General features: G+C 33.9%; 2 protein-coding genes across 14 annotated transcripts in view; one reads left to right on the top strand and one right to left on the bottom strand.

Annotated features, from left to right (window-relative positions):
* Positions 1 to 2810, top strand: part of USP44 (ubiquitin specific peptidase 44) — a 53750-nt gene extending 50940 nt beyond the window's left edge. For 9 of the 11 annotated variants that reach the window (XM_007085636.3, XM_042992930.1, XM_042992932.1 and 6 more), the window contains one exon: positions 960 to 2810. In XM_007085636.3, coding sequence (XP_007085698.2) covers positions 960 to 1159 — 200 coding nt within the window. In that variant the 3' untranslated portion in view covers positions 1160 to 2810. The remainder of the gene's footprint in view (positions 1 to 959) is intronic. The other 2 variants (XR_006220169.1, XM_042992936.1) reach the window with 2 other exon arrangements.
* Positions 2811 to 4978: 2168 nt separating this feature from the next.
* METAP2 (methionyl aminopeptidase 2) overlaps positions 4979 to 18648 on the bottom strand; it is a 28777-nt gene continuing 15107 nt past the window's right edge. For all 3 annotated transcript variants that reach the window (XM_007085634.3, XM_007085635.3, XM_042992927.1), the window contains 7 exons: positions 11538 to 11699; positions 10617 to 10798; positions 9675 to 9769; positions 9317 to 9413; positions 7005 to 7108; positions 6382 to 6497; positions 4979 to 5674 (listed from right to left, as the gene is read on the bottom strand). In XM_007085634.3, the coding sequence (XP_007085696.1) occupies positions 5422 to 5674; positions 6382 to 6497; positions 7005 to 7108; positions 9317 to 9413; positions 9675 to 9769; positions 10617 to 10798; positions 11538 to 11699 (1009 nt within the window). In that variant the 3' untranslated portion in view covers positions 4979 to 5421. The remainder of the gene's footprint in view (positions 5675 to 6381; positions 6498 to 7004; positions 7109 to 9316; positions 9414 to 9674; positions 9770 to 10616; positions 10799 to 11537; positions 11700 to 18648) is intronic.

Here is an 18648-nt window from a genome sequence, read left to right as displayed (position 1 = left end):
AGGCTGTAGCAATAAGATAGTAAGAATGGTTGCATTAATTCAGTGCTATCTTTTTTTATATAATTTTTTCATGTTTATTTATGAGAGAGAGAGAGAGAGAGAGAGAGAGAGAGAGAGCACTAGTGGGGGAGAGCAGAGACAAAGACACAGAATCCAAAGCAGGCTCCAGGCTCCCAATTGTCAGCACAGAGCTTGAACTCACGAACTGTGGGATCATGACCTGAGCCGAAATCGGACACTTAACCAACTGAGCCACCCAGGCACCCTAGTGCTATCTTTTATTACAGGCGTTATTTCTAAGGGCAAGTCCTCTGTTTACTGGTTTCATCTAGTTAATTTTGCTAGAGAACAGACCATGTAATAAACTGGGATCACAGATACTTAGAATAAACTCTGAGTTTAGGTTTTAACAAAACTCACTTTAATTTACTGCCTCCATGGACCCTCAAGGACAGTCTTCATAGGTAACAAGTGACTTAGGGTTTTTTTATTTCCCTTCCTTACCTACTATTGAACGAAGACTGAGCCTCCACATTCATACCATTTCCCTTCTCCCTACACAAAATAAACACAAAAGACGTGTGGAAAGAAAGCCCACATAATCCACGAAGGCAATTAATTTAACAATAAACTACCAAGAGTGAATTGTACACTGTTTGCTTTACAGTATGACTAGTAGCAAAAGCATTAACTGGTAAAATGATACCTGGAATTAAAGATTGTGTCAGGTGAACTAATCAGATTCTTTAACTTAAAACTACTTGTAGAATAAAGGTAGATAAATCCAGAGTAACATACTGCCCAAACTATTTAAAAGAAAGGAGTTGGCTAATTATTTTCCCTTCAAAGAAACTTTAACTCTTACTGAAACTAATACCTTTAAATCCATTTTAATTTATACTAGAAACTTCTAAAATTCCTTTATAAACATTAAGGTATATTTCTGTGCTTCACTCTAGGGTTCTGGGTACACTGCAATGATTCCAAGCTAAGCATGTGCACTATGGATGAAGTATGCAAGGCCCAAGCTTATATCTTGTTTTATACCCAGCGAGTTACTGAGAATGGACATTCTAAACTCTTGCCTCCAGAACTCCTGTCTGGTAGCCAACATCCCAGTGAAGAAGCTGATACCTCTTCTAATGAAATCCTTAGCTGATCCAAAGACAGTGGGGCTTTCTTCTTGTGATTTTATATATACTTTTTAAAAGGGCTTACAATTTTGAGCTTCATTGTTTTAATTTTTTACTTAGGATTCAGTGCACAGTTTCTACATTTTGTATCCACAACAAAACTGTTTTTACAGAGACAAAATTAGCATAAACATGTATATCAATGACAGCAGGTAACTAAACTTTTCTCAAGTACTTGGGAGTTTTAAACTTTCAGTGTTTACTTCATACTGGCATTACTTCTTTTATATTTTCATGTCTTAATTGGCTCAGATCATGAATTTGTGCAATCTTTTACTGAAGTTCAGGTGGCATCATTTTATACATTTTTTATTTAGCTTTTGTAGGTATTTTCTATACAAATTCTTATTAGGTGGAAATTAGATAGTCTTCACTAATGATATTACCAAAAAAGAAAAAATTTCTTTCAGGCCATTTGCATAGTGAAGTTACCTTTGCCCCTTGAAGGCAGTTAAACTACTACATTCACTGTGAAATACCAAGGTATTACCTAAATACTCATCAGTCACACAAATTGATACTCCTGAGGCTTTGTGTGTTACAGGACTCAGAACAAACATTCCTTTGGTTAAAGGAACTTCATTTTTTTCAAAAATGTATTAAGTTTTAATAATTGTTCTTTATTTGGCATAGTCAAACTTCATACAAATGAAAATGACAGCTTTATAAGTAGTATATTTAAATTACTTCAGTACTGTGGACATGAAAACAATGATGGCTCGGACTTATAATGATTTGTTTGGCAGCAAACAGGTTTGTCCAGATTCTAATAAAGCAGTCTTATCAAAAATCTGAATTCAGCAGTGTATTATGATAAGCAAGTACAGTTTAACTTGGATATGAGGGTTTTTTGTATGTTTAACATTAGATCTCTTAAAAGCTTTGTACTGTATCATATCTTGAGATTTTTAGTTTAAAGGGAAAAAATAAGTCTTCTTGAAGAGAAAAAATTGCTTAGGACAGAGAAGATAATTGTTCAAAATTGGCAACTGGGCAAGATGTTCAGCATCTCATTTTTCTAAATAATTTTTCTAAATCGGCTTGGATTACTCACTCTTGCTCCGATTATGTGAAGACTAGGAACCTCAGATGTTCAAATACTTGGCCCTTTTAAAAAAACTATCTAAACTTCCATTTTATTATAAATGTTATGAAATACTCTGCTCTTCCCAAATAATCTTACTAGATCTCTTTAAAATCCTACTGCTGCTAATTTATCATCCACTAACCTCTATAGATCAGCTATTTCACATCTTAGCTCAGTGTTAACCACTGGAAGATCATTTATTCTTTTTAGGTTTGCTTGTAGGTTAAAATCTTCATGAAAGATAATACCCTATAGAATGCTGTTTTTTGCCAGTGTTCATCTATTAAGTATAAGCTTGAAAAGGACCTCTATTAGCAAATTTTCCTTAAATTTCAGAGAGCCAAGTTGCTGGGGCAGCTGATGATGAAGTGCAATGAGAATTTATCACTGAACAGACAAGTCATTTATGCCAAAATACAGCCTGAGTATTAAATGGCTAAAGTTTAAAATCTTTCACTTAATTACCTATGCAAGTTGTTACCTCAACTGTTAACGTAATTATACCTCATTAAAGATTTATGTGGTCAAGATACCTGAGTCTAGCCTTTTTTAATTTCAAGCATTACTTTATACTTGGGTAAACTGCTATACACTTTAGCACCTGGTTTTAGGGAGATAAAGACAACTCTGGAAGATCTGCTGTTTGTAATGGTATAGATGTTTCAGTACTTATTTCAATATAAAAATATATGAGAAAGAAAGTGACTTACCCTTTTACTTTTTTTTTTTTAAAGGTATACACACCTATATGTATGCATATAGCTTTTTTTTTTTTTTTAATTTTTTTTTTTTAACCTTTATTGATTTTTGAGACAGAGAGAGAGAGAGCATGAACGGGGGAGGTTCACAGAGATGGAGACACAGAATCTGAAAAAGGCTCCAGGCTCTGGGCTGTCAGCACAGAGCCCGACGTGGGGCTCGAACTCACAGACTGTGAGATCATGACCTGAGCTGAAGTCAGACGCTCAACCGATTGAGCCACCCAGGCGCCCCGAGCCTTTTACTTTTTAATCCCTCAAAACTAAAACCTAGGCGGAAAACTATGTGTGTGAGGTCAAGGGGGTATATGGGAACCCTGTACTTGATGCTCAATTTTGCTACAAACCTAAAATGGATATAAAAAGATGTATTAAATTTACAAAACCAAAACCTAGCCAATGAACAGAAACTTAAATTTCTTATTGTACATCTTAGTGTAGACTTCTACATTCGGCTAAGTTGATCTAACAAAAAACAACGTGTTTTGGTTGTAAAATAATTTACTAAAGGCACTATTTGTTAAACATCAACTAATAATTTGTTACTAATAAGGTACATCATTGTAAACATAACAAAATGATTTCAAGAGATACATGGCTAGTAGGTAAACAATACAATGTTTTTAAGTGACAGCTTTCCTATTTACAAGATCATATTTCTTCCAGCTATTCCAGGGGCATGCAGCGATGCTACTGCTCACAAGAGTTACTAGGAAGAGAGCTTGGAGGTTATAACTGGTTTGAGATCCCTACTGCTAAAGAGAGGTCTTATAATGCTCCAATATTCTTCATTCACAGGGTAAATTATAAAACTCTTGAGCATAGAAATTGAGATACTTTATATCTCCCACCAAAACACATCAAAGTAGTATGGACTCAGAACCCCAAGAGAACTAGCTGGAGGGCCCAAGCCCTATAACATGTCTAAGCATGAGCTTGTGAGCTCTGCCACTAGCACATCACAGAAACTGGAGAAAATAATCTGAAAGTAGCTATTGAACATTAGCACCATAATAAACATGGCTCGTATAACTGAAAACTAGATTGTTTACCCCACAAGACAACATTTATAGCTCTAATGCTATATATATAATAAATGATCTAAGTACAGAAATCCCGTTTTTCTTCCTATGAGAAAAACATTAAACAAAATACAAACTAAACAGCATCCCAGAGGCAGTGAATCTTATTGTGCTAAAGCATATACAAATTAAGGCTTTACCTTGGTACATAAACAATTTTGAAATTGTGTTGGAACATCCCCAACAAATCGGTTACAAAGAATTCAGGCAATTTGTTCAAGAATCTGTAGTGGGACTCAGTTTAAATAAGTAAATATTAGGTATCTTACATTCAACTTACGCACTTAGCTGCCATAATTAGTGTAACTGAAATGCCACTAGTTTTTAATTCAAGCCAGTCAAGGGGCAGGGTGAATTTGATTCATTAATGGAAATGCCTAATAGTTCAATTTAACATTTCTAATTATAGCAAGATCCAAGTATGGGAAGTTTTCCTGTTCTAGTGTTTGTAGTCTTAAATGCCCTTTTGGTTTATTGAGCAAGCTGAATACATTTCCTGATAAAAACTACCACTGGATAAAGGATCTAAATGTTGAGATTTTACTAAATCAAGGTTTCAAGTTGGTACAATGTTGTCTACTAGGTCATGTTTCAATTAATCTTCATAATGTCATGGGAAAAAAATGAAAGACAAAGACTAATATGGTTCTAAAAAGAAAACAAAGGCAAACCATTCCTAAAGCTTTATGTTAATTTGTGAAGATTTTCCCACATTATGCATGTGTAGATCTTGTTTTAGCCATTATGTCAGAAGAAAAGTTTCAGTGTAGAGGTCTACAATCCAGATAAAAGGCTCTACATTTCCCTACGTTAAGTTCAGCTATTTCCTGTGCAGAATTATAACCACAGACATTGAAATGTAGCTCTCAGATCTGAAAATGTCTTTATTTTTTAGAAAATGGATTCCAGGAAGGTTAAAAAGCAATACCAGAGGGTATAGGTGCAGAATTGGATGTAGTCATTCAAAGCATTCAATTAAGAATATGGCAATATAAATATCTGAAAAGCATCTCTTAGGTGTTTAAAACAAAAAATGTGTAAGTCATTCCTAACTAATTTGAGCTTTATAGCATTTCCTAGATGGGAAAAACAGTTAACATTTGAAAGTCCTGAAAGCTTTTTCCTTGGCTAATTACATTAGATGGTTTGCATTTGATCAAAGTCCTTCCTTTTTAAACATGGATAAAAGCATTACATAGGTCCACTGTTAAACAGACAAACATGTTGCAAATTAATTGTGGTATAATGTACTCCAACAAAGCTTAGAAAATAAAAGATGTTGAGGCGGCTTTGGACTAAGTTTAATAGTCATCTCCTCTGCTGACAACTTCTTTACACGTTGGACGCAACAGTATGGTATGTTCAAACTGTGCTGTATATGATCCTTTAATGTCACATAATGGTGGATATGGATCTACAATGCCCAAGTCACACAGATTCTTCAGAGCCATCAAGTATTTACTTTCTCCCAAGCGATCCAGCCATCTGCGGCAGAAGGCAAGGGTGCCAAAGTTTTCATTGATGACATTTAACAAGTGTTTTGTTCTTGGAAGCCTAAGAGGAGAAAATCCAAAATTAACAGGTGACTAAAAAGTTACCAACTCATTTTCCCCATTAAGGAAAACTCATATGGTAGCTGTGGTTTTACTTGATAATTAACTTCAAAAAACTTTTTGTCTCTTTCAACATTCAAAAGTCAGAATGTATAACAGCCCATACCTAATTATAGATGGCAGCTGAATGGGAGACCACCTGAAGACTATCTTACGTATTTATTTATGTGTCTACACATGTGTGTGTTAAATTCCCAGTAGAGACTCATCAACAGTATTATGGTGGTTAATTTCCTTTTTTGTGCACCAAGCTGAAAGACCTGCACATAAAGGAGGTATAAATCCATCCTTCAACCATCTTCTCCAAAAAGTTTAAGGGGGAAAAAAAGGTAAAAATAGAAAGTTTATCAATAGGAAAATATTAAGAACAAAAACCTAGAAATGCCAGCAAAATGATTCTCTCTGAAAGTATTAACAATTATTAGAAACTGGATCTGAAGAGAATACTTGCCTATATCATTTTCATCTCAGTTAAGATTTTTAACAGGCCAATTTCCTTGCTGTATTATAAAAATCCACACAACTTACTGGTAGGCTATAGAACTGTACATTAATGAATATACCACTGTGAACGTTTGTCACATTTTTAAAAATGCTACTACCTGGGAAAAGAAGCTTAATACTCCTATAAAAACAACAGTCTCTCACCTTATTGGCACATGTCCAACATCAAAATTTTTCATATAATGTGAGCATTCCATATCATCATGAACAACGCCTTTTCCTGTGCTTCCAAAGGTTTCAATGGCATACACTTCTCCTTCCTAAAGAATATGTAAGGTCAAGGGGAGAGAAGAAAAATTCAGAACCAATTAAAATTGCCATTTGTCAACTTCAGGCTGAGGTTATTATTTACTTCATATAAAAAACAACATGAAATAACCCCCTGGTAGTCATCCACCCTTCCTTGCTTTATCTCCTTAGCACTTTTTGGTCTATGTCCTCCTATTGGAATGTAGGCTTTATACAGGCAGGGAATTTTATTTTGTTCACTACTACATCCTCAGTGACTACTAAAGAGACTGGCATCTAAGAGATGCTTAGTAAATACTCATTAAGTGTTGAATGAACAATCCTCTGACATACCCAACTTCCATAGCTGACTGAGCCCTGGCCTGACCAGACACAATTTGCATACTTGCACAGACCAGTAAAGAGGGCAAGTTAATTTTGCTCAACATACTATATACTCAACTATCACTAACTTTAGTTTAGGAAAAAAAAAATCAGAATGCTTCACAATAAACACTTTGTATGTATGGCATACATACCTCCATTCTTGTAGCCTCTCCTCCTTTCACGATGGGCACTGTTTTCCCAGCATGTATTCTATACGGCCCAATTGAATGTCCGTTTAGGTTACGGATTGGTTTCACTGGCATAATAGGAAAACAGTTATTCAAGGTTTCCAGAAGCACAAACAGATCTCTTGGCTTTCTGGCACAGAGTTCAAGCATTGATTTAAAAACGATATGGCACTACTAAATAACCTCGCATTGACATAGTTAAATACAAACTGGAAAACTAGCAGAATATAGAAAAGATGTTAATTGCAATTTACTAAAAACTAGAAGGGAGTAAAGGGGGATGATGGGAAAAGAAAAAACTATGTGATGAGGTAACAATGGGGGGTCATCTAAGGAGGTATTGTTTTTCATTCGTTTTTAACTTGTTTTTTTTTTTTTTTTATTTAATCTCTACGCCGAACATGGGGTTCAAACCCACAACCTTGAGATAAAGTCACACACTCCTTGGACTGAGCCAGCCAAGTGCCCTTAAGGAGGTACTGTTAATATAAAGTTATATTACACAGTACATGTCATGTACACAGTGATTACAAACAAAAAATATTTTTACAGTTATGGACCAAAAGGTAATGTGACAATGTGGATACTGTGTCGAAATGATAGGATGTAAAAACCTTACATTTTTTTATTTTTTTCACAAACCAACTCATACAGTTTTTTCTTCAGTTGACAAAGGGGGGGGTTGGACTTCCAGTCCTAGGGCTTGAAGATCCCAGGACACAAAATGAATCTAGCAGGACTGCCACCAGGGTGTAGAAAATTCCAGAAAGCTTTGGCCTACATAATGGAATCCACACACCTCCCTATCTTAAATTTTACAATTATAGCACATTCCAAATGTTAGTAAGGAAAATCCAAACAACTCCAAGGTCTTGAGACCAATTACAGAACAAACTGTGGTATATTCACGACAATGGAATACTAAACAATAAAAATGAAAGGTTGGGGATACACTGAACAACAAAATAAAACCTAAAGAAAAAAGAACAACAGGCACAATTATATACATATTGTTTTATTATTATATATGTAAAAGTTAAGCACAAATATACTGTTGTTTAAGGATGCATAGATACTAAAGACATAAAGAAAAGCAAATGTAAATACTTTAGCACTCAAGACTTTGGTTTGCTAGAGGAAGACTGCTATAATTCAAGAGTATACAGAATTGAAGGGCTTTTGGAATGCTGACAATATTCTACTTCTCAAGGGATAAAATTACATAACTTTTACAATTGTTTAACTGAATTTTTGTGTTGCATGTATTTTCAGTGATATTCCACAAAAATGGTTTAAAAAAAATCTATCTCTGCAGTGCTAGAATTCCAGTACGAGTTGCCTTTCTTTTAAGGCAGAATTAGGTAGCAAGGTTTTTTCAACTCTACAACAATGAAACAATGACAATTATATTGATTGTACTGTACAAATGATTGATTTGCACTGATGTTTACAGGATTACGGATTTGTGAGCAACAAGGACATACACCATCAGGTTGCAGAGGAAGAATACCTTCTGCAGTTGGTAGAAACACAGTAGTCTAGCAGTATCAACAAGGTCAGGCAAAGAATGCTAAATAAATCATGTGAATTTACAGAGGTCAAGGAGGTATGAATGTCTCTGCTCAGATGACTACAAGGGAGAGACAGGATTTGGTTAAAGGACATGTGGGAAACACTCCTTAAGAAAGTTATTAGAATAAATATACTCACTAAAAAATAAAAATAAAAATAAAATTAAAAAGTTATTAGAACAGTAGTTACAGAGAGCAGTGAGCACAGATCAGGAAGGACAGTGGTTAGACCCTGAGAGCTGGGAAAGCAGCACAAAGCACAGGTGACTCTGGGACTGTGTACCTAAGGCAGTGGCTGGGAAAGACCAAGAGGCAAAGGGAATAAAGATTCAAGAAAAAACACACAAGGAATTAACTGGACTCCAAATTCTGAACTCAACTTAAAAAAAAAAGGTGAAGGGCTCATCAATGGAATGAGTCCCTGGCTTCTTTTTAAGCCTCAATTTGACTTAGTCACAGAAAACCAAGTCTACATTTTGGCCATTCTCAGATAAATCCCTGGGTATCTTATCAGCTACCACCGCAGCTCGGCAAGAGTTCCCACCTAGTGACCACAGTTTTCCTAATAAGATGAAGTTATTTTCCCTCCATTTTCCCTCTTTATATTCCCAGGAGATAAAGAAAGCACTCAACACTACTTTGTAAAATTAATTCTGCAAGAGGTCACATGCATTTCAAAATAATATTCATTTTTTAAAAACATACCTTGGTATGTCTTCCCATCTATTTCAACCTCATAGGATTCCATAACTTCTTGGATGGCCTCACCAACATCACACAGACGGACATCAATTCCAGCACACTAAAAACAAAATGATATATATACTTGCTACTCAAAATGCATAATTTTATTACAATTTATTAGTATTCTAAAATAAGGGACAATTAGATAAACTGCTTTGTATATTATAACTTCCTTTATAAAACTTTTGGTATATTATACTAGAATTGTTCACTTAAAACCCTAAGGGCAGTGGACCAGTCTTACATAATCCAAAGACCTTCAACAGGCTATAAAATGCTCAAAATACATTGAATGAAATTGTGCTTCCAGTTCACATACCTTTATTCCAGTGTTAGTGGCATCTTTTACAGCTTTTAATAATGTATCATATTTCGGATTAAAAGTAACAGTAAAAGCACAGTCAATAATCCTACCTGAAAGAGAAAATTCTTCTTTAAGTTGATGTATCAGCTAGTCAATTTGTCTACTGCATCTATTCTATTAATCTGCCTAGTTAACATGCAAATAAAACGATGGGCTCAAAAGAAGGCAGCAGTCCAAGTACCCACACAGCATTCAAAATCAAAGTGAAAAAAAGTATAAATAAGTTATATAAAAGTTTCAGAATGCAAAGACTAATTCCAGGGTCAGTATGTAACATTTCAAGATAGCACCAATATAGTACTAACCTAGGTGGATAAGCAAAAATATAAACAGAAACAAATCAAAAAGAGAAAAACCTGGGGACTAAGGAACAGTAATGTGGGCAGAGAAAATGTAAAGGTCTACAGACGCCAATCAGTGCAGCTTCTGCAATTTAGCAAAACCTCAGGTAAGTACTTTATCTGAACTTTATTTTCTTTATCTGAACTTTATTTTCTCACCTAAGTGAGATAAAAGGTACTCACCCAACAAGGTTTGGGGGCAGAATTTAGAAAAGCTAGCAAGTATATAAAGGTTGGTAAACTTAAATGTTCTAAGTAAATGTTTGTTGTTCTTATTAACAGATAAATTTCTGAAACAACATGAATAGATAAACAAGATTAATTTCTTCTCACCTTGATACAAAGAGTTATAAACCTCAATTACCCAATGGTTTGCATTATACTCCATGTAGTAGGATACTTAAAAGTAAATCTCAAAAACTGGCTCAACACAACTCTACTGAAAAGTGAGGCATAAAGAAGAAAATTAGGAAGTTCAAGTACCTGAGCCCCATCTAACATAGAGAAGACTACTTTTTTCTGGAGGGGGGGGGGGGAATTATTTCCAAAAACTCACCACTTATATGTGTTCCAAAGTCTATCTTACAGATGTCATCATACTGTAATACTGTTGTGTCACCAGCATTTGGAGTATAATGGGCAGCACAGTTATTTAGAGAACACCCAGTAGGAAATGCCAGGCCTGCATTTAATCCATTCTCTTTAATTAGCTTTCGTGAACAGTCTTCCAACTTTTCACTATTTAAAAAAAAATTATTTACATTTTTATCTTTATATACCTTAAAGGTCATCAGGTCCAGAGAATTTACTAAAACTCTTAAGTTACTTTCTGGGAAAGATCTGAACAATTCCTGGATATGAATGACTAATAGTTCTCTGATGCTATGAAAATAGTAGCTCATTTCTAAAAGATAAAAGATTAAAAAAATTCAATTCCACTAGAAATCTGGAGAAACAGAACCACACAATCCACTTTTAACTTAGTTACTAGGAAGTGAGATTCTCCACTCAGACTAATATAAATGTTGATTACATTTTATTTGCTCAATGTTGCACATTTAAAAAACTGTCTGAATTAGAGAACTGTTGCCTTTTATAGCTAATTACTACTCGAAAGGAAAACTAGAGACAAAGTACTTTTATTGGTTTCTTCATTGCATTGTAACTGTTTTGTGACCAATAATTTTAATACAAATTGTTAGATAGCGAAGTAATAGACTTCCAAACAGAAAGTAAGAATCAGAGTAATGTGTGCATTTGCACATATAAGTGTACAAAGTACAAAATAGGGTGGTTGAGGTATAAATGTCCTCTTATGGTTTCCTCATTACATTTACAGTATAAGAACTCATATTTCTAGAACCCTCACATCAAGTTTAAGCAAAGTAGTAAGAAAGCCAAACATTACAACTGGAGAGTTAGCACTTAAAAAAAAAATTTTTTTTATCACATTCTTACAAAAATATATTCCTTTTACCAGATTTCGATCATTGTCATCCCAGGCTTGATCCAGCTCATAACATATTTTCTAACTTGTCGATGTGCTTCTGCAGCTTCTCGAAAATCATTCCAAATCTCTTCACTAGCTTGATCTAATGCTTTCTTTTCTTCGCTTGTAGTTCTCCAAGCAGCTGTTCGCCTTTATAGTATGTATAGCATAGTATTAGTCACTTTAGAAACAGCAGATAAGCATAAAAGCTGAGAGATAAAAATACACTAATATAAGACATTTTAGATAAAAATGTCACACATTCAATTTCTTATATTAATTAAACATCAGCAAAGTTTCTGAAATATGAGTAGTCACACACTTGCAATCAAGCCAAATCAAGTTAAACCTTTTTTGTAAGACTCTCAAAGTCCTCAAGTGAAATTTCATTCATAGTCAGAGACTAAAACTTTGCCACACAAAAATAACACAAAAAGGAAAAAAAAAACAAAAACAGAGAAGCCAGAAAAGAGTCCTGGAAACCAAGCAGTGGAAGAAAAAAAATTATCCTTCCACTCAAGGTTACTCTGAGAGACTTCAAAAGACCACACCAAAAATTAACGTTTAATTTCATCAACAGGGTAAGTACTAATATGAAAACTTGACCGGAAATCTACATATACTTTCATCAAAATATAAAATATTATGTGCTTTTGCAGGATCTTTCTAATTGTACATATATGTAAGAGGCGATGCTCCTTTAAGGATATGGCTCATATTTGAAAACTGCCAGGGGTAACAAACATTTTTTATTCAGTATCTGGGAAATGAGAAGATACACTGACTCCCTTTAAGCAGCACCTTTCAAAAATAGTAACTTTTCAAATGAAAATCTTTTAAAAAGTTCTTATAACTTTCATACATTACTGGCAATACTGAATACGCAGTTCACAACTCAGTGATCACTGAGGTATAAATTATACTCAGTATAAAGCGATGCCTTCATTGGGGCGCCTGGGTGACTCAGTCAGTTGAGTGTCCAACTTCGGCTCAGGCCATGATCTCACAGTTTGTGGGCTGGAGCCCTGCGTGAGGCTCTGTGCTGACAGCTCAGAGCCTGGAGCCTGTTTCAGATTCTGCGTCTCCCCCTCTCTCTGCCCCTCCCATGCTCATGCTCTCTCTCTCTCTGTCTCTCAATAATAAACATTAAAAAAAGTTTTAATTTAAAAATAAAAGAAATAAAGTGATGCATTCAAGATTACTCCTATTTTCCTCAAACTATGGCTTGCAGGCAAATCCAGCCTGGTACGTGTCTCGTAATCAAAATTTTACTGCAATACAACTATGTCTATTTGTGTACATACTGTCTATAGGTACTTACGTGCATGCTACAAAAGCATAAGTGAGTAACGCTCATGGCCTGAAATATTTACTACATGGCTCTTTATAGAAAAAGTTAACATAACTGCTCTAGAGTATGCCCCTAAATTAATGTTTCCAAATACTGTGAGTTCTTGGTCGTTGTCAAGTTATGATTACTTCCTACCGCAACAGCTACCTGTGTGCCAACATCTAGCAGCTCTAATTTGCTACAATGACACAAAGGGGCCGTCCTATGTCATTTTAGGGATACTTAAGCATCACAGAGGCTTCTTTGGCTTATTTTCTGTTTGGAAATGTATTTTGGATTATATACTGACATTATAAAGAAATATTGCAGCACCATCTGTTAAGGTCAGTTTTGAACACCACAAATACTTAAATGTGTATGAATTACTTTTAATCGGAATAGTGAAGATTCAAGAGGCAATTACAAGTATTCAAAGGAACATCCTCACACTAGAAGGTAACAGGATACGATCCTTTAAAAAGTATATTCTCAACATGTGGCTCAATCTTTTTCAGCTGCAATACACTTATAGTCGCTCACTCTATGATGGGACAGACAAGCCACAATCTCCTGACCTCCAGATATAACTCCAGTTTATTCTCTCCCATGAATCCAAAAATCTTTCCTGGAAACCAAGAACCCAAACATTCTAAGAATCAATCATTTCCAGGCATAAGAATACTGGCTAAAGACATCAGTTTTTAAACAAAACATATCACAGTTGTCTCTTACATGGGCCATAATTCTGGCACATATACAATAGCCATACCATTATTGCACCCCTTGCCTCAAAAGCCAAACATTTTGTGAAAAACAAAAATATCCCCAAATGTTTTTTCTAGAATGGTTAAGATGAAAGACTATGTCCACAGGGAATTGATGGATATCATGCAGTAGGGCCATGAAAATGAAATTGGTCATTATCAATTCCAATTTTTTCTCTTCAATTCTTGGAATCCATTTCTTATAGATTAAAATGCTAAGTATAATTAAATTTCAAATGCTATCTAACTACATTTTAGAATCAGAATATGGCACAATAAAGATCTCCAATAGTGAAATCAACAGGTCTCACATAAACATCTTATACTTCTGAAGCTGCATAGCTGATTCTTAGAAGCAGTAATTCTTCAAAAGGTTATGGAATGTTCTGCATTATTGCTAAAGAGGTACCAATCAGAAGCTAGATTAAAGAAATTCTTTTCCTAAGTCTTGAGTTCAAATTGAAAGCCATTAGTAATATTCAAGAAATACACTGCCAGCATCTAAAATTAGAATTCCAGGTTCGTTCTAAAGACAAAAAATATTATCAAGGAGCCTGTCCTCTTTCCTAAATTTGATATTTTGACGTTCAGTCTATTTAGCAAATACATAGAAATTAGTAAAATGAAAAACACATTCTGAGCCAATAATTATTTGAAAAGGCAATTAATTCATTCAAGTGACAGAGGTGGGTTAGAAATACTTTTTAAATAAATTATGTATATACAACAAAACTATCAAAATAACTGCTCGAAAGAGAATCTTTACAGAAGTGTTTACAGAGTATGTAAACTTCCCACACCTCTTTCATATTTCGGAGTCTTTTCAATATTTCATCATTTTTACTAGATGTGTTAAGAGCATAAAATGTAAGTAAAACCAAAAGATACAAAGGAATCTGATTATTAGTTTCAAACAGTTGTAAACATTTCTGAACTCACTGCATGGATAACTTGAAAGCTACTTACATTTATATTTTTAAAGCACCAAATACCACGTTTATAAAAATCATTTAAAAATGCATGTCTTTAACCTAGAAATTAAGACTGCATGTAGATCAATTCCTTCCTCTGAAAACTGGTAAACAGAAAAATAAAGCATGTTTTAACTTTGCCTATAAGAAACTATTGCTGATAAAGTTAATTGAGACCCAGCTGATAAAGGAAAATTCTTCTTATAGAAAATCAGCTAATAAATGTAGAAAGAACTACAGAATTAGAAATTCATCATTTTGCAGTCCCCAATGAAAAAACTGATAAAGCATGAATGGATATTAAAATAATTAAGAAAAAGGCTGTTGAAAAAAAGGATATTCCAATGGTACCAAACTACCCACAGATTACTTGGAAACTGCAAAAAGAAAAAAGTACCTTTAAAAAAGAAACAGCTGGCTAGTATCACATTAACCAAGTGACCACATACAGTAAAACTAGTAACAGAACAATCTGACATTATATCTGATGCAACAGACTATGATTCAATATGAAGAACACAGTATCACTTATATGTCCCTGTCAAAATCTAAATATAATCTAAGCCTTTACAACTAATTCCAGGTTACAGAAAATAGAGCGAAATCACTAATAAAATTATACTAGATACAAAATAGAATATTATAGTCATTCAAAATTGGTTTAAAAATTTTTACTAACATAGGAAATACACACAGAAAGTCAGTTTTCTTAGAAGTGCAAATTACTAATTATAAGAGGAAAAAATAGTAATGACACACTAGAGAAACTAGATACACCTTATCCAAGTGATAAAATCTGATATCATGTGCCTCCAGATGTGACAATCCTGAAAAGGACACGATATCTACTTGTCTAGTATTCCATCCAAAAATACACAAACTACTTTCAAATAATTCAGAAAAAGTAGATGAATACAGATTCACCAATATAACATTTTCCACATCTGCCCTCTATCTTTCTGTCTTCCAAGGAGAAAATGGAATGTTACTGGTATATTATACAGAATATATATATTCAGTGTAATTGTCATATTCCCCTGAGAAAGAGAACAATAGATGAGGCAAATGTTAAAGAGAACCTGAGTGAAAGGTATGCAGGAATTCTTTCTCTTAAGTGCAGAATTATTTTAAATAAAAAGCTAAATAAAATGCTGCACTCAACCTGGGTGGTAGTTACACAGGCAAGTTCTTTGTGATAATTCATGCAATTTTTAGTAAGTTTATTAAAAAAAAAAATAATGAAGGAAAAAAAGAGACAAGCAAAGAAACAAACCCTATAATGTAGAGAACAAATTGATGGTTACAGGAGGTGGGAGGTGGGGGGAATAGATGAAACAGGTGATGGAGAGTAAGAAGTGCACTTGTTGTGACAAGCACTGGGCGATATATGGAAGTGTTGAATCCCTATGTTATACACCTGAAACTAGTATTATGCTGTGTGCTAACTAGAATTTAAATGAAAACTTAAAAAAAAAAAAAGGGTATATACAAAACTGTATTTAATACTTTACCAAACCTATAAGAATACTGATTCTGATCTATTTGCAAATAGTCAAAACTGGTTATATGAATGTCAAAAAATATTAAAACTTACTAAAAAGCAAACATAACCACAATAAACTTCTTTTTCATTTCCCCACAGCATACAAGATTGCTTTTAAATATTTAAGTATTACTTAAGAAATATAACATATAATTAGTATCTTCCTCTATTGTTTCAAAATCAGAGGTTATTCTACCTCTACAATGTTTAATTTGCAACAGATGATAGTAAGGAGGGAAAGATAGTTTTTAAGGTTTATAAAATCTCAATTTTCTTTGTATTAAACATTACTTCAACTGTTCCACTATATTCACATTATTAAAAATATTAATCTATTTTTTAGTAAGTATAGGAAATCAATGGTTTTCTTCCACTTAGCAATAAACACATAGAAATGGAAACATAAAAACATCCTGTTCACATCAGTAACAAAACCATAAAACACTTAATAAATTTAACAAACAAGGGATGGGACCTACCTGAAAAGAATCAGAATAAGTGGGAAAATATACTATGACAATGGATAAGATAAAGTGACACAACTGTCAATTTTCTGAAAAAAGATACATAAGTATAATGCAATTCTGATCAGAATTCTAATGAGAGCATTTTTCTGTGGGTATATGTGTTAAAACTATTATGACTAAAAACAGCTTAGTATAAAAAAGAACTGTGTTTGGGCGTGTATGGCAGAGGAGAAAGACTTGCCTTATTGAATTATCAACATATAAAGTTGCTGATAAATCCAAATACTAGCACAGGAATACACAAACAGATCTGTAGAATAGAAATTGGTTGACTAAGAAAATATAGTTCCATAATATAAGAATATAGTATATGGCAGAGGTGGTTATTCCATTGAGTAGAATGAATTATTTCATGAATAAACAATTCTAGCACAATTGGCTGTCCATTTGAAATAAATTAAAATTAGCACTCCCAACTCTACACAAAAAAATTCCAGACTAACTAAAGACATAATAAAACACAGAGGAAGAGTTTGAAAAAAATCTAAGAGACTGCTAGGAATCCAGAGGTATAATATACCATATTCAAAACTTTAAAACTTTTAGAAGAGCAAAAGAACAAAGCCAACAATCAAAAAATGCTCACAATCATTAGCAGTTTGAGAATCATAAACTAAAGTGCTAACAATATTCTTTGATTCAGCAGTTCCGCTCCTGGAAAACTATCACACAGTAAAACTGCCAGAGTGTAAGGAGACACATACATAAACACGTATACATAAATACTATGTGTATCTTAGAAATACTTATTACAGAATGGTTTATAATATGGCAAAAAATATTAGAGACAAAGTAAATGCTCATCGACTAGAAAATGGTGAAATACAATATAGCATATTCACTCTATGGAATATTATAAAGCCATTCAAAAGAATAACAGGTCTTCTGACTGACTTGGAGAGCCTTCCTGAATGAGAAAAGGTGATGAAAATGTGCATAGGATTCCATTTTGGAAAACAAACAAGACCAAAACACTCCCCCTACATAAACAGACATAGATGTGCACATATAGGAGCATATAAAAATATGGAAGGCTACCTGCTAGGTGGTTACATGGGTCTGGAAGGAAGGGAAGGAAGAGGGAACAAGCAAAAAAAAAAAAAAAATAAAAAAATAAAAAGATTATATTTAAAAATAAATGTTGATTATATCGTATGTACTACAAAAAGTTAAATTACATGCCTGTAACATTTCAAAAACAGATGCTTTAAGATAGGGATGGTGATTGATGAATTCAAATCCAAAGAAAAGATGCTCATGACACAAAATTTCAGAACTTTATAGACTTATTCCCTATAGGTACTGGGAATTAAGGAGGGGGATTAAAATATAACAATATCATGTTCTTTCCTAAATTTAAAGAAAAACAATGATGTCTTTACAGGTCAGTGAAACAAGGCTACAGTAGAAGCTTTCTTAACCAACTATGGCAACCACTGGATTAACTGATGGTCTCAATTCCCTCTGTAAAATATACTGACCAATGGCCACTGTATTCTGAAAATTAGGGGCTGACAGGTTCCTGTTCTGAATAATAATAGCAGCAACTAACAATGCTTACATGTGTCTGTTACCCTCCTAAATGCTTTACATATATTCTTCACAACAACCCTATGAAGTGCTTATTTTATGGATGAAGAAATGAAAACAAAGACATGATAAATTACTTGCCCAAGTCACAAGCTAATAAGCATTAGAGTTGGTATTCAAATGAATCCCAGCTTCCATGTTCTTAGCCAGTCAACATAATGCCACTATGAGTGTCTGCTGACCAGCGGAAATGTTGCCTTTCAGAAAAATCAGGTGATTTGCTCACAAACCGGTGTAAATTATCAGTTACTATAATTCTGTAATTTTGTTATATAGTACATAAAAAAAATTATTCCTATGAAAACTAAATTGACTACTCAGAAAAGTCTAAATAAAGGCAAGTCATCAAAAAAAAAAAAAAAAAAACTTGTCAC

This window comes from Panthera tigris, chromosome B4 (genome assembly GCF_018350195.1).
Source record: "Panthera tigris isolate Pti1 chromosome B4, P.tigris_Pti1_mat1.1, whole genome shotgun sequence".
In the NCBI taxonomy this organism is placed as follows: domain Eukaryota; kingdom Metazoa; phylum Chordata; class Mammalia; order Carnivora; family Felidae; genus Panthera; species Panthera tigris.
This window is presented reverse-complemented; position numbering and strand designations above follow the sequence as displayed.